The sequence below is a fragment of the Ruditapes philippinarum genome, unplaced genomic scaffold, assembly GCF_026571515.1.
Source record: "Ruditapes philippinarum isolate M1 unplaced genomic scaffold, ASM2657151v2 ctg475_1_1_1_1, whole genome shotgun sequence".
NCBI lineage: Eukaryota > Metazoa > Mollusca > Bivalvia > Venerida > Veneridae > Ruditapes > Ruditapes philippinarum.
Genome location: NW_026856980.1, coordinates 202,162 through 219,520, shown reverse-complemented (window position 1 = coordinate 219,520; position 17,359 = coordinate 202,162). Strand labels below are relative to the sequence as shown.

The 17,359-nt window shown below is 32.1% G+C and overlaps 1 protein-coding gene across 1 annotated transcript in view; it reads left to right on the top strand.

Annotated features, from left to right (window-relative positions):
- Positions 1-15,831, top strand: part of LOC132748339 (neuroglian-like) — a 50,945-nt gene extending 35,114 nt beyond the window's left edge. The window contains exons 18-26 of the mRNA XM_060737922.1: positions 427-555; positions 1,167-1,349; positions 1,986-2,105; positions 4,856-5,014; positions 5,334-5,480; positions 5,897-5,987; positions 8,317-8,337; positions 11,239-11,526; positions 14,576-15,831. Coding sequence (XP_060593905.1) covers positions 427-555; positions 1,167-1,349; positions 1,986-2,105; positions 4,856-5,014; positions 5,334-5,480; positions 5,897-5,987; positions 8,317-8,337; positions 11,239-11,526; positions 14,576-14,774 — 1,337 coding nt within the window. The 3' untranslated portion in view covers positions 14,775-15,831. The remainder of the gene's footprint in view (positions 1-426; positions 556-1,166; positions 1,350-1,985; positions 2,106-4,855; positions 5,015-5,333; positions 5,481-5,896; positions 5,988-8,316; positions 8,338-11,238; positions 11,527-14,575) is intronic.
- The last annotated feature ends 1,528 nt before the right edge of the window (positions 15,832-17,359 follow it).

Below are 17,359 nucleotides of genomic sequence, written 5' to 3'. Positions count from 1 at the left end.
ACCTTTTCTGTCAAATTTATGTATTCATAGGTAATTAGTATTATTATACTCAATAAAACACCCTTGTGACATTACCTTCCAAATAGTCAAGCCAATACTGTATAATTAGACTCTCTCTAAGGCCTATAACATGAATTTATAACAAAAAATTAGCCCTTTTGTGAACTTAAAAAATTAAACAAATTATAAAGGCTCTTTTACTATCAAGCACTTAGAATAGTCGAGCGTGCTGTCCTACAGACAGCTCTTGTTATAATTTTACAGTACATAGATCTACAGCAATTTTAAGTCATTCTTTCCCAGTAATAAAGTTTTTATTTACTAAGTTTGTATAACAGGATCTGGCCATACATTCATCTGGTGCTTAATTCAAAAGTAATATTATTGTAACACATTGAGACAGAACTTAAATTGTTATGATTTCAGTGCCGGGTCCAGTACCAAAGTTTGAGGCTCGTATAAGGACCAGTAACTCATTTGTTCTATTTTGGACAAGACCAGAAAATGAAGACCTAAATGGTATAATCACAGGATATGATTTAGGATTCCAAACTGGTAAACATTATTCTAATTAGCAAAAGTTGTTAAGTAAATAATGTTAAAAATACCAAAAGAGTGTGAGTGAAATTTTTGATTAATGCATTATGAATGTAAGATTTTTGCTTGAAAATAAGAAAACATGCTTAACAAGTGCTTGAATTTCGACATTTGATGTCTGTACAAACCCTGTAATTAATATTTTGATTTTGATTTGTACAGTTCTGAATCTACTGGTCTCACAGATGTTTAAGTAATTTAGTAAAAGTATTTCTTTATATAACATTATCAATAAGATAAACAAAATAGTAAGAATATTTATATAATGTTCCAATTAAATAAGTGTTGATGGCAAGATAATTTGAGCCATGTCACAACAAAACCAACATAGTGCGTTTGCGACCAGCAATAGATCCAGACCAGCCTGAGCATCCGCGCAGTCTGATCAGGATCCATGCTGTTCGCTTACCAACACTTTACAAGTAGAGAAACTGATAGCAAACAGCATGGATCCTGATCAGACTACGGATGCGCAGGCTGGTCTGGATCCATGCTGGTCGCAAACCCACTATGTTGGTTTTGTCGTGACGCGGCTAATTTATGTTAATCATTGATTATAAATTATAAAGTTGAAGGACTTGAACTTGGAGCTTTCCATGACCGTGAGGAACAGATCAATGATCCTATGGCAGTTCAAGCTGTTTTAAGTGGTCTCTTGCCAGATAGAAAATACAGAGTGCACATATTTGCCCGGACAAGGTTTGGACGAGGAGAGGGCACGTTTATTGAAGTCTCTACTACAAGAAAAGCTGGTAATTTTACCATAATTATTTAGTATAAATAAATAAGGTTCTATAATGTAGAATGATAATTATGGTAATGTATCTATTTCATGATATTTATCAACGTTCACACATTTACATGTAACCCCTCTTTATCAAAGAGTTTGCTGTTTATTTTCTCTCTTTTTTTCTCACAAGATGTTATGTACAAAATACAGTGGAACCTGTCTTATCCATACTCATCTGGACCAGAAAAAAAGTTTGTATTAGAAAGGTTTCCAGATAAGAAAGTTTTTACATGTTTGTACAGAAAAGTTTAAGGAAAGCAAACGGAAATGCATATGAAATTGCAACATAAATGTTTTATTTTTGCAATCTTATAAACTGTTATCGTTCATTAAAATACACATGAAAAAAAAAAGTTATGTCCTCCAGGGTAAGTTCTACCCTACGACGTTAGGAGGCTGGGACATAAAATATTCGTACCGTCATTATTGTTTTGAACTGGTTATACACATAGAGGTATTCATTAGAAAGTCCAGTGTAATGTGTGTTTGATTGATGAATTGTTGATTATTTAGACTGTTAATCAAATTCAGGAGTCCTTTATATATGTAACAAGTTTGGACTATAAATAAAGGTGTACTGACTGTTATGTTATTGCAGCCCTTGGATCTCCAGTGTTTGATGTTAGGGACATCGCCGAGACATCAATTAATGTGACATGGGCACCTGGTGCTAACACAGGAGCACATGTTGTGTATTATGTAGAATTCAGGAAGGAAGGTAGGATTATTTTATGATTTACTCACTGTGTCTACTGAAACTATTAACATTATATTCGTATCGAAAACCATATATTGAGTAATTTATATAAGTGGGGCATAGCTGAGTGGTTAACATATCAGACTTGTAATATAAGGCTTGCTAGCATTGTGGGCTCAAACCCTGACGAAGGCAAGCCATTGTACTCTTGAGCAAGAAACTTGGCTCTCAATGCCCAGTGCTGGTTGATTCCAGAAACAGATTCAAGAGTGTGTCACTAATTTTTAGCTCACCTGTCACAAAGTGACAGGGTGAGCTTTTGTGATCGCTTTTCGTCCGGCGTCCGTCCGTCCGGCGTCCGTCCGTCGTCCGTCCGTCCGTCCGTAAACTTTTACTTTAAATGACATCTCCTCATAAACCACTAAGCCAATTTCATCCAAACTTCACAGGAATGTTCCTTTGGTGGTCACCTTTAAAAATTGTTCAAAGAATTTAATTCCATGTAGAACTCTGGTTGCCATGGCAACCGAAAGAAAAAACTTTAAATATCTTCTTTTAAAAAACCATAAGAGCTAGAGCTTAGATATTTGGCATGAAACATCTTCTAGTGAGTGTCTACCAAGTTTGTTCAAATAAAAGCCCTGGGGTCAAAATTGGCCCCGCCCCGGGGGTCATTGATTTTCCCTATATGCATATAGTAAAAACTAAAAAATCTTCTTTTAAAGAACCCAAAGAGCTAGAGCCAAGATATTTAGCATGAAACATGTTCTAATGGGTGTCTACCAAGTTTGTTCAAATAAAAACCCTGGGTTTAAAATTGGCCCCGCCCCGGGGGGTCATTGATTTTTCCTATATACATATAGTAAAATCTTAAAAAATCTTCTTTTAAAGAACTCAAAGAGCTATGGCTAAGATATTGAGCATCAAACATTTTCTAATCAGTGTCTACCAAGTTTGTTCAAATAAAAGCCCTGGGGTCAAAATTGGCCCCGCCCCGGGGGGTCATTGATTTTCCCTATATGCATATAGTAAAAACTTAAAAAATCTTTTTTAAAGAACCAAAAGAGTTAGAGCTAAGATATTTAGCATGAAACATGTTCTAATAAGTGTCTACCAAGTTTGTTCAAATAAAAGCCCTGGGGTCAAAATTGGCCCCGCCCCGGGGGGTCATTGATTTTCCCTATATGCATATAGTAAAAACTTAAAAAATCTTCTTTTAAAGAACCCAAAGAGCTAGAGCTAAGATATTAAGCATGAAACATCTTCTAATGGGTGTCTACCAAGTTTGTTCAAATAAAAGCCCCGGGGTCAAAATTGGGTCCGCCCCAGGGGGTCATTGATTTTCCCTATATGTATATAGTAAAAACTTAAAAAATATTCTTTTAAAGAACCAAAAGAGTTAGAGCTAAGATATTTAGCATGAAATATCTTCTAATGAATGTCTACCAAGTTTGTTCAAATAAAAGCCCTAGGGTCAAAATTGGCCCCGCCCCAGGGGTCATTGATTTTCTTTATATGTGTATAGCAAAAACTTAAAATAATCTTTGAAAAAACCCAAATAGCTAGAGTTTAGATATTAAGCATGAAACATCTTCTAGTAAGTGTCTACAAAGTTTGTTAAGATAAAAGCCCTGGGGTCAAAACTGGCCAGGCCCCATGGGTGTCATTGTTTTTAACTATATGTGTATAGTAAAAACTTAAAAAAAATCTTCTTTTAAAAAGCCCAATGAGCTAAAGCTTAGATGTTTAGCATGAAACATCTTCTTATGGGTGTCTACCGAATTTGTGCAAATAAAAGCCCTTGGGTTAAATTGGCCCTGCAATGTTGGGGGGTGGTTGGGGGGGCCTATATACAGGTGAGCGACCTCAGGGCCATCATGGCCCTCTTGTTTAGTTTCCTGCTCAAGCAAGCAAAACTAAATTCTGTATTAACTAAAAAGTTTTTATATTGCAGCAACACTATGTGAATATATTTATTACAGTAATTTAAATGCACTTCAATGTTTTAACATAACACTTTAAAAGAAATATCGGTATTCCACATTGAGAACATAGGGCAAATTTACAGAACACTGTCAGATAATCTCTTTCACCTGAGAATCCTAAGATAATCTAACTTACGAATGTGGGTGGTATCCATTATTAAATGAATATTTATATATGAATTTGATGACAATGAGTTACCCACATTTTAAATCACAAATCATTGTACAGTGCTGTAGAATTGCTGCCAGCTAACATTTAAGTTTCATGTTTCAATCCAGGCAACCACTGATGAAATATTGCATGTGAGGAGTCACAAATCATGCTTACATATTAAGTGCTGTAGAGTTGCTGCCAGCTAACATTACTGTATAAGGGGTTAAGTTAGCAACGCAGAAATATTGGCGAATTTCGCAAATTGACAAAAATCGCAAAAAATTTCTCTAGCATAAATACCAATCACCCTATCATTAAATTCTACCCATACACAATTCGCTAATATTTCCTCAGGCGAAATGTCTGGTATTTTAAATTTGCTATCTTTTCGGCATGCAGAAATATCCTCTTTTACAGAAGTTTCATGGTTCAAACCAGACAACCACTAGAGCATGTAGAAAGACATCTTTGGTATTCCTCTAACACTAACTCTTGACAATAACCATTTGACTATACAAGTTATGAGATTGATTTAATATCAATTCTTGTACACAAATATAGTTTTAAAGAGATACCTGTAGGGCTACTTGTAGTTTCAAAAGCAGATAATAAATGTGTTTCTATGACAACAGGTGCTGCTGACTGGCAAAGATCTAATGATGAGGTGATGAGAAATTATAAGAACCTCAATAATCTAGAGAAGGGAACTTACTATGAGATACGTGTTGTAGCATTTGATGGTTATAACCGTGCTGCCAGTGCAAGTCAAGTTGTTGGAACAGTTGGATTTGGTAAGATAATATCTAGCTTTATTAGCCTATGTTGTAATCCTACTTTTGACCACACGGCAAATAAAATCATGTTTTAGTTTAAGCATAAGAAGAGAGTATTTTATAATTGTTATGAATGCAAATGTAGCCAAGTTTGTTATATTATACATAATTAGACAAATACTACTTGTCTATATAAATAAAAATTTGTTGTATGTCATTCAAATTCATATATTCAAATTGTACAACATAAGTTAACATTTATGTGAAAGCAGTTTGTAGTTACTATATAGATAGATCAGGATGATGTAATGATAGAGAATATTGTTTTATTCTACAGCTGCAGCTAGGGCAGTGGCAGCAAACTATGGATGGTTTGTGGGTATGATGATAGGTGGTCTTATATTTATTGGCATTGTAATATTTATATACTGGGTACATAGACGAAGGAAGGATGTTGAAGAAATTCCGAAAACCAGAAAAGGAGGTAAATGTATTGCATCACTAATTACAATTGTTTGAATAGGTTGTAGAATGTTCTCTGTTGCTACTCTGAATTAGTTTGAAAAAATTTGAGGTTGAGAAATAAAATTTAATGTCGGTACAATTTATAGCTGAGAGATTTTTTGTTATATTGCAAAAGATGTTTATTATAAAATTATATATATTAAATTATTACCATCCAATGGAGATTTATTGTCAAATAACAGACATAAGTTATTATCTTGTAATAGAGATTTATAATAGAATTAGAGGTATATTACCATGTAATGGAAATTTATTGCCAAATTATGGACATAGGTTATTATCATGCAATGTAGTAAAGAGATTGGGATACATATCTTTATTATGGCCATTAAAATACACATAACTAAAGTGGTAATATTATTAATTTATTGACAGCTGTTATTAAGGATAATGCACCAATGCGTCGTGATGATGACTTTGAGAGAGAATCAAGGGGACAATACAATGACTATTACAAAGATGAAAGGTAACAAGTCAAATTTTCAACATTGACTATGTTTATTGTATAAAGAAGTGTTTCGCTTTCTGACATTAATATCCAAAGTCCCATATAGAAAGCAGTGATTAAGGTCGGGAATATCTCCAAGCAAATTAGTCATACATTTTTTGAAAACTTACAAGCATTATTGTATAAAACTGTAAAACATAATGCATTAAACAAACTCTAGGCAGTAAAATTTTATTTCAAACTATAGTTATAGGTATAAAGGTGTATTTAATGTCTATAAATTAAAACTATTTACTAATATTAAAAGAAATCCCCGTTTTCCACACATTTTTCACAGAAGCTAAATTTTTACAAATTTCTAATACATGTATCTTCAAATTTCCTTGCATTGGAAGATACAGAATGATGATATTCTTATTTTATTAAATTTTCTCATAAGTAAAAATAAAAACATCAACAGACATGAATGCTTCTCAATTAAAAGAAATAAAAGATACACATGTAAATAGCAAGTACGAGAGATTCTTGTAACTTGTCATTTGTTAGAAACAACCTAATGTTATTTAGTGTTTGAAATTATTTTTTGTCCAATAGGATTGCAGTATTTCAAATGAATCGTAACACATTTACTTTGGTAAATCAGCAAACTGTTAATCAGTCTAGTAAATCGACTGTAAAAATAATTTAAAACACTAAGCTGGTTAATATTTATAAATACGTATTTACAAAATTAGATTAGGCGAGCGGCTGTGTCATATGCCTGACCAATTAAATTTTGTAAATATGTACTAATTAACTTTAAACTATACTTAACTAGCTATTAGCTGACAGTATACGGTTTTATATTCATACTAGAATAGTTCTTTATTTGTTTCTGTTTGTATGAGGAGTGGGCAATGTATACCTTTTCCTTTTTTTAAGTTGCATTTTGGACTCAAATAGTGCTTAATTGTAAATTGTTTTTTGTGTCTTGGTTTTATCCTAATAATTTGAATAGTTGAGAAACAGCATGGATCCTGATCAGACTGCGCAAATGTGCAGGCTGGTCTGGATCCATGCTGGTCGTAAACGCACTATGTTGGTTTTGTTGTGACGCGGCTCAATTTTATAGAGATATGAATGTGTGCTATATGGTAGATATATAGTAACTTAATAGCTTTTTTTTTTTAACAAGATCTTGTGTTGTAACCTTGTAAGATATTGTGTCAATTTTTTTACATGTAAAATTCATAAAAATGCATGGGTCATTATGAAAAATCTTTAAGGTGAAAGATATAGCATGATGTTAGGATTATTTGAGGGTATTGAAAATCTCAGATGTAGGGTTTTTCAACAATTTCAATAGGAAAATTTCAAGAGATTAAGTAAAAGAAAATTAGTGGCTATGTCTTGTTGATATTGTATCAAGTTGTATTTTCTGGTACAATAGTTAGGCCACATTTAACATGAAGAGATTATTTACACGAGATCATGTTCTAACTCCACCTTTAAATTTTATGAGTAACAAATAATTTCCACATGGTCCTAATAAGAGCCTCTATTCTAGACAGCCCTCTTTCTCTAACAAAATGATTTAATCGATCCAAAATTGAATGTTGGTAACTTTTGCCCTTGCTGAACTTATGTAATGGAGTTGTCCTTTGAATTTGAAATAGTATGTATGAAAGTAAAGGTTTTTTGCAATGTCTAAATACAAAAAAAGAAAACCCACTTAGCTACACACAGTATATAGACTGGTCAAATTATGTACAAACCGACAAGGCAGTCTTTACTGGTGGTAAAAGTTGATCACTAACAGTTCCAGTAGGTTTAGGTTAACAATGTACAGAATATACCTGGGCTGTTATTGAACATTGTGTTAGTGATATATCATCAATGTTCAATTCATTATTAAGAATGGATTTACAAGTTAGAATATCAATACAATTTTAAATACAAATTTTCATGTCTTGTGCAAATTTATCTCACTGTGTTTGTTTAAAATTATTGTTTTTATATTCTTGGCTAGCTTGAGAGAAATAATAACAAGAAAACAAACTTAATTTTAGTATGTTGTATGCTTGATGACTAAAACAAGCATATGTAACACAATGATGACAATTTATAACAAGAATTCAAGTGGGTGTTTTAAATCGTGACAATGTTCTTGAATTCTTGTGCAATTCTTACCCCATGCTATGCCAGTATATGCCAGTGACCACCATCATTATATTAAATTCATCCTTAAATTTCACGGCATTATCATAGATTCTAGAATTTCTTGTCACAGTGAAAATATCTTTCAAATTTATTTAACATTTCTAACTGGGCTTTAACTTTCTATTTGTTGCATGTATGTACATTTCAGAAAAAGATATAGAAATGAACGGTAAGAAGTGAAAACGAATCACCCTGAAGTCAGAATAAAGCATAATCATCTATCAAATATAGTCTATGTTTTCTTCTAAGCTTGTCAAAATTTTAATATGCAGTTATTTACTGATATAGTTTGACAAATATTGGAATTATTTAGCAGATTTCCTTTTTCTACAGCCAAGTTATTTAAGTTAAAGGATATATTTCAGTTAATATAAATTCAGTAGGTTTCTTTTTGTCAAAAATTGGCTTATTGATTCACACATTTAGCTGACAATGTCTGTTTTTTCAAAGCACAATGTTGTAATTGGTGAAAAGGGGAAAGTCATGTCAATGTATGCCTTATTGAACTTTCATAATCAGAAAAAAGCATGTAAAAAGTATTAACACCTAAGTCATGCTAAGTATCCTAAGACTTGTCCATTTTTCAATCTGGACAAAACCATCTATCATTTTTAGCGAAACTTTCAAAAATATAAACTGACCAAATAGTGAAAAGTTCAGACTATGAACATATGCCACAGTGCTGGCTGATCTTGGTCTGAACTGGTTGTATGGGTAGAATAAATGGCTGCCAGAAAGCAGCTGAGCGTTAAAAAATGAATACTATACCTCCATTCATTTAATACAACTTTTCACATGATAATCAATATTGAAGTAGATCTACACTTATGAAATATCCTATTACTTATATGAACAAATCTTTTATGTAAAGGGACACAAATATAAATTTGTCAAAAGCAAGTTATTCTGACAAAAACAAATAATATAAATTTGTCAAAGGGAAGTTACTCAGACAAATACAAATGGTATAAAGTTCAGTCAAATGCAAATGGTATAAATTTGTTTAAGGGAAGTCACTCAGTCAAAATACAAATGATATAAATTTGCCAAGGGAAGTGACTGACAATTTCTTTTACAATTATTAATCATTCTTAAAATAATTATTCACTTTATTAATCAACTTACAGAGAACATAGACTATTCAAAGAAACAAGCAGCATTTCATTTTTTTAAGCTTCAGTATTGAATTTTTTACAAAGGGCAGGCTAGACAAATATTTAATATATATAAAATATTTGTACATTTATTTGTCGTAAAATCTCTATGTGGTGTGAAGTTGCGTTGCATTAGAAAATGAATATCAGAAGTGGCAGTATATTTGATGTTCCTTTCTTGATTTTGCTTACAGCTTAAGTACATGAACAATGAAAAATTTTCACCTCTTGAATTTGATAAAAAAAGATTGCATTTCTAAATCTTTTTCTTTTTTTATGATATATATCAAGTTTCTTGCTTGTATTTTGTTATTGGTATGTAAGTTTTACTGCTAGTCATTAAATCTTGCTTTGATAGGGTATATTTAGGTGTATGTCCACATGCATGTTATATTACATATAAACTGCAATCGTGTAGATAGAAAATAAAAAGTTGAAAAGCATATTGTATTTATGAGTTAACACATATGCTGATTTTTATCTTCGTCTGGTGGTTAATTTCTATGTCAAACTAATTTTGATTGAAATTTCATGATACATAATGTATATGTTTGAAATTAACACCATCACAGTATATATATTACTGTCTAGCCTGCCCCTTGTAAAAAATAAGCTTTGCTTTGTGGGTTTGAATTTCTTCTATAACAGTGACATTTACTAACGTATTTATAGTTTATACTCAGAACACACCAGACTTAGATAAATCTGTAAACACTTTCTATTATTGTCTTTACTTCTAACTATATGTACAAACATATTTCATGACTTGTATTTATTTTGTTATAAATTATTGCCTATTTGACGTATTTCTGTTTAAAAAGGGAAAGTTTCTTTGTTTGATTTGATGATCATCATGATTAAATGGAAGAATTACTGTAATTAAGTCACAACCATTGGCTGCTTTATATTTCTGCTGTGCTTGATCCATTATCACATTTCCCATAGTTGTTCCACAAAATTCTGTCAATTATTAATATTAATTATTTAATTTGATGTGTTCTACCTAATAAGTGTTTTTTATTTAATACAAAATGTCACTAGTTCCATGTTTAAATGTTGAATTCTGCCTAAGCCATTGCTCGTTGGGGTGGTCAATAGCTTGCAATTACCTCTACTGTCCATGAAAAAGGTCAATCAAACTGAGTCTGCAACATTTTTATTTTTTGACATTTTGGGCATCGTTTAGAGATTCTGTTTTTCTCTATTTTATCACTGGGAGCTTGTCTTTTCTCTACTGTCATACATCATTTATGTAAAATGTAGCTAGTCTATAGAAAGCATGTTTGTCTAGTATTAAATAGCTATAGAAACTATTCAATTCATGGAATGGAATAGTTTTTCACTTAAAAAAAAGAATCCAATAGAATAACAAAAATCAGATGATGTTTGTTTTTTTTCTCCACTTACTGTAAGATTTTGTAATGGTACAAATTTAATGTATGTCAAGTTTGGCCTATACAGATTTCAGACTCATAATTAACAAAAATTTACATGATGTTTACCAGTTACCTCATTAACATAGTAATATATGTAAAGTTCATGTTCAAATAATTTGACAAAGTGGCAAAGAAAGCAGCTAGAATCTTGCCATGCCATTCTAAACTATACCTTCTATAACAGTATTGTTTGGTATTGTAAGGGAAGTCAAGTCTGTGTTTAATAAACATGTAGAAAAATGAAGTCAAGATTTTGTGAAAATTTTCAATAATACTTCCATAAAATGTTATCTAGTAATCCTATTCCACAATGTTCAACAATATTTCCTGTCAAAATGATATCTGGATCGTAACTTTATATTTAGCTATTTTAACACCAACCATATCTAGAAATACACAGACAAAAGATATTGAACAACTTAAATGATATTCTGTTCCAGTAGTAACAAATATGTAACACAGGTTTTGTTATTTGTATAGGTATGATGAATATGAGCGGGACCAGTACGAGCCACATGATGAACCTGCCGCAAGAGGAATTTCAAATCACGACTACGATGAGAAGAACGGTGGTTACCATGACGATTATAATGATGAAAAGAGAAGAGATGATAATAGAGATTCGTATCGTGACGACTATGACAGGGACTCGTACAATGATGACTATGACCGTGACTATGATCGTGATTATGATCGTGATGACTATGATGATAGAGATAGATATGATGATGATGATTACGATCGGGACTACAAACGGGAAAAAGAAGGGTAACTTAATATTTTACTTATTTAACTTAGTTTGTTGTGAGTGTAAATCATTTCTCCTGGAAAAAAAGAATCTGGAGAGCTTGTTTATTAGGGTCTCAGATAACTGTAACTTACCTGATTGGTAGATATTGATTTTAGCTCACCTGTCACAAAGTGACAGGGTGAGCTTTTGTGATCACTTTTCATGCGACGTCCGGCCGTCGTTCGTCCGTCCTTCCGTTGTCCGTCCGTAAACTTTTACTTTAACTGACATCTCCTCATAAACAACTAAGCCAATTTCATCCAAACTTCACAGGAATGTTCCTTTGGTGGTCACCTTTAAAAATTGTTCAAAGAATTTAATTCCATGCAGAACTCTGGTTGCCATGGCAACCGAAAGAAAAAACTTTAAATATCTTCTTTTAAAAAACCCATAGAGCTAGAGCTTAGATATTTGGCATGAATCATCTTCTAGTGAGTGTCTACCAAGTTTGTTCAAATAAAAGCCCTGGTGTCAAAATTGGCCCCGCCCCAGAGGGTCATTGATTTTCCCTATATGCATATGGTAAAAACTTAAAAAATCTTCTTTTAAAGAACCCAAAGAGCTAGAGCTAAGATATTTAGCATGAAACATCTTCTAATAAGTGTCTACCAAGTTTGTTCAAATAAAAGCCCTTGGGTCAAAATTGGGACCGCCCCGGGGGTCATTCATTTTCCCTATATGCATATAGTAAAAACTTAAAAATCTTCCTTTAAAGAACTCAAAGAGCTAGAGCTAAGATATTTAGCATGAAACATGTTCTAATGGGTGTCCACCAAGTTTGTTAAAATAAAAGCCCTTGAGTCAAAATTGGCCCTGCCCCTGGGGTCATTGATTTTCCTTATATGTGTATACATGTACATAGCAAAAAACTTAAAAATTCTCTTTGAAAAAACCCAAATAGCTAGAGTTTAGATATAAAGCATGAAACATCTTCTAGTGAGTGTCTACAAAGTTTGTTCAAATAAAAGCCCTGGGGTCAAAATTGGCCCCGCCTGGGGGGGGTCATTGATTTTCCTTATATGTGTATAGCAAAAACTTAAAAATCCTCTTTGAAAAAACCCAAATAGCTAGAGTTTAGATATTAAACATGCAACATCTTCTAGTAAGGCCATTTTTTTTTTATATTTTGGTTTACTGATTTTTTCCAAAAAAAGGTAGGGTCGGAGGAGGGAAAAAAAAAGGAAAAGAAAAAAGTTTTCATAATTATCTTCATGTCTGGAAGGTGAGATACTTTATAAGTATCCCTTCTCTTATGATTAGTCCATTCCCATTCTGATAAATGTGATGCGTATGTTGTACTTACGAGAGAAATTAAATGACCAACTGTCTAAATTCCACAGTGCTTATAAATACACAAAACAACCAAATTGCATCCACAAATTGATAAAATATCATGTTGCTATTATTTAATATACACACGAGATGACCTCGCCGACCCTTCAAAAGAGTCGGTAAATCTTTGATGTTCACACACATGTAGTCCCAGTTGTTTAATCCGAATCATCAAAGGTGCCGACACTCAACTGACTTGCACTCATTTATTTATATAACAGAAGTTTAAAAACCTGTCAAGAAAAGATTACACATGTTAAATTATTGTCCAAGTCAGAGACATAGACATAATCAAGTTGAAAAATATTTCTATCGGAAAATTAGCGGTCAATTACTGACATGTAAATTATTAATAGTAAGTGCATTTTTTTATTTTGTTTGAAAGGAAACCCGTATCTAATCTCCTTTTAAAGACTATTGTTTTTGTTAAATCTGTAAATAGTGATCTTGTCACTATATTTCTTTTTAAATTTAATTTAATCTGATTCTCATTGAATAAGATTTCTCTCGCTGTATCCATGAAAGTGATAACTAGCGTATTTTGGCTTTCTTTTTCTTTTTTTGTAGTTGTTTTCTTTGACATTTCTACACAATTGGACCTTCAAAACATGATTTTATACATACATACATGAATTATATTTTAAATATATAGATATTAACCTAATTAATTTGGCGAGAATGGTTTAACTCATTTTGCAGACATTTTTCTTCATGCAAAATACATCGCCGTCAAAAATTATCTCGACGTTTCTTTGACAAGTCTAATAAGTAATAAGTTGGACTTCTATAAATCTCCCATAGAACATTTAGATCTAAGTTTGATTAGCGCATATTTTGAGTACTTTTTTTTTCGGGGCAGATTTTTTTTTTTTCATTTTCCCAAAAAATGGATGCGGCGGGTCAGTAAACCGAAATATAAAAAAATAATGGCCTAAGTGTCTACAAATTTTGTTCAAATAAAAGCCCTGGGGTCAAAACTGGCCCTGCCCAAGGGGTGTCATTTTTTTAAACTATATGTGTATAGTAAAAACTTAAAAAATCTTCTTTTAAAAAACCCAAATCAGCTAGAGCTTAGATGTTTAGCATGAAACATCTTCTTATGGGTGTCTACCAAGTTTGTTCAAATAAAAGCCCTTGGGTTAAAATTGGCCCTGCCGGAGTGGGGGAGGGGGGAAGGTCATTATTTTTCATTATATGTGTGTAGTAAAAACTTAACATCATGAAACATCTTCTAATGGGTGTCTTCCAAGTTTGTTCAAATAAAATCCTTGGGGTTTAAACTGGCCCCGCTCCGGGGGCCTTAATACAGGTGAGCGACCTCAGGGCCATCATGGCCCTCTTGTTACTGGACATAAACAATGTCTTTCATGCACAACTCATACCTTTTAATTAATGACACAGGCAAATGAAGTGGGGACAAAAGTGTCTAACTGATGCATTTCTAGTTTCACATGATATGTTATATTGTCAAAAAACCTAATTTTTGTGACAATTTCTACATCAGTTTTATATAATTTCAGGATTAATTTTTTTACCTATATGATTTATTTTATATTTATGAAACATGTCAGATGTATATTTAATTATGTTAGGATTGTGTACTGAATAATGTCACAAAATGTCACATTTAGTATATGTATTCATGTCACACAATTATTGTCACACTGTCACACACACATATATATATATGTACAGATATGATGACTATGATGAAAGTCGTGACCCACCACAGTATGACAGAGCACCGAGGTATGATCGTGAATTAAGCTATGAAGATCGTCATCGAGCCAGCGTAGATGGTGAGAAAGAGTACATGAGTGAACCATCAAAATTTGATGCTGATGGTGCTCCTATAGACAAGCCAGCTGATCCCCATTCTTCAACATTTGTATAATAACATTTGTATTAGCAGCATTCAATAACATTAGTGGAAAAAGTTGCCATTAAACTAAGTCTTGTTAGTGGTATATTTGGAAATCTGAAGATAAAAAACAATGTTTATAGGTTTTATGAAGATTTTCAGTAAATAAATCTACATTATCAAGAAATATGTATTTTTACAATGAATTCATAATTAATGTCCTATATACATTTGTGAATATATATGACAGAAATGAAAAAGAACTAGTTTCTCCTGCAATTGTTAAAGTTTGATCAAATAATGTTACACATATATTTTATATTTCATCTTATGCTTATATTCTTGGAAGAAAACAATAAATTTAGATTGACCAATCAAAGCAAGGGATGTCTGCTAAATACATAATGTATCATAAATTAAATTTTTAGTACTATTTTTATAATAACTACACTTTGTATATACATGTATATCAGTAACAATATAGCATTTGCCTGCTCAAAAGGAAACTTGTATATTAGTGATGTAAATATTTGTATGGTAGACTTTTTTATAATGTATGAATGTCAGTACATATCAATACAATCATGGAGGTTTTTATAAAACTGAAAACATTTTTATTAAATCATAGAAAAAAATATACATTCTGTAAATATTTGTGTTTATACATAACTTTAATATTACTTGACTTTAATTGAGACTACAGCAATACATCATTATTTGTGTTTATATTTGACATGTAGATAAGATAGTTTCATATTAATTCTCATATGCTTCTATTTAACTATTAAAAGAAACAATGAATTAACTTTTGCTTAACATTCTGTGAAATATTTCTTATTTTAAATTTCGATTTTCCAGAAATATGTATCAACTATGTTTATTAAGATGTAGTGCTAAATATATTTAGTGATTAAAAATTTAAAAAAAAAACCTTTTCCTGAAAGTGATGAATGAATAATTTTAGTAGCTTCTAGCATATATTTTGTACAAATGTCAGGCATATTTTATTAGTTCAAACATTCCATTTACACAATAATCATTTTACATGTGATGACATATATTTTGTAATAAAACATTTGTACCTTAGAAATGATAGTTTTTCCTTTTTTTATGACCCTTACATGCTTTTTATGCCCCCGCCATGTAATGGCCGGGGCATATAGTGTTACCCTGTTCCGTCATTCCGTCCTTCCATCCTTCCGTCATCATCAGTTTCCGTTCATTATCTTAAGAACGGATGCACACATTCAACTCAAATTTGACATATGGATATGTCATGAGAAAATACAGGTCAAGTTCGAATTTGGTCATGGTTTGATGATTTTTGGCAGAGTTATGCCCCTTTTACTTTGAAAATAATATGAAATTTTCAGTTTCCGTTCATTATCTCCCCAACGGTACAACACATTCAACTCAAACTTGACATATGGATATGTCATGAGAAAATACAGGTCAAGTTCGAATTTGGTCATGGTTTGATGATTTTTGGCAGAGTTATGCCCCTTTTACTTTGAAAATAATATGAAATTTTTAGTTTCCGTTCATTATCTCCCCAACAGTACAACACATTCAACTCAAACTTGACATTTGGATATGTCATGAGAAAATACAGGTCAAGTTCGAATTTGGTCATGGTTCAATGATTTTTGGCAGAGTTATGCCCCTTTCACTTTGAAAGTAATATGAAGTTTTCAGTTGCTGTTTATTATCTCCCCAATGGTACAACACATTCAACTCAAATTTGACATATGGATACGTCAAAGGAATGCGCAGGTCAAGTTCAAATTTGGTCATGGTTTGATGATTTTTGGCAGAGTTATGCCCCTTTCACTTTGAAAATAATATGAAATTTACAGTTTCTGTTCATTATCTACCCAACAGTGTTACATATATTCAACTTAAATTTGACATATGGATATGTCAAAGGAATGGGCAGGTCAAGTTGGAATTTGGTCATGGTTTGATGATTTTTGGCAGAGTTATGTCTGTTTCACTTTGAAAATAATATAGATTCGTCTTGGGAATAAGCAGTTTAAGTTTGAATTTGGTCGTGGTTCAATGATTTTAGACAAACTTATCTTTCCTGAATGTTGGAAAAATTTTGAACTTTCAGTTTCAGCACTCGTACTTTTAACCATTATTTTTGCTACAAATATGCAATATGCTATTTTCAAAAGGTTAAGACTGAATAATTTCAGTGCCTTGAACATTGTATGAAAATGGTTTGTGTTAACATTGAAAAGTTTTAAGGGCTTTGAACTTAAAATGAAAAAAATAATTAATGCACCATCTGAAATTTTGGCTGCATGCGGGGGCATCCGTGGCATGATGACACATCTCTAGTTAATTTTTAAAATTTGTCCGGACTACTCTTATGCCACTGATGCAATTTAATTGAAACTTACTGAACTTATAAATAGCTCAAGTACTTGCACATATTACACAGATTTTCTGGTTGAATGATATTGGTTGAGTTATGGCCCTTGAATGCAAAAGGCATTTTAGCGAGTTATTTTTTGTGTTGCCTCACTAATACACAATAGTTGAAGCTTGCTGCAAAGTAGCAGACTTGTATAAATCACATTCTGTTCGTCTTTCACAATATTTGTCAGGTATAC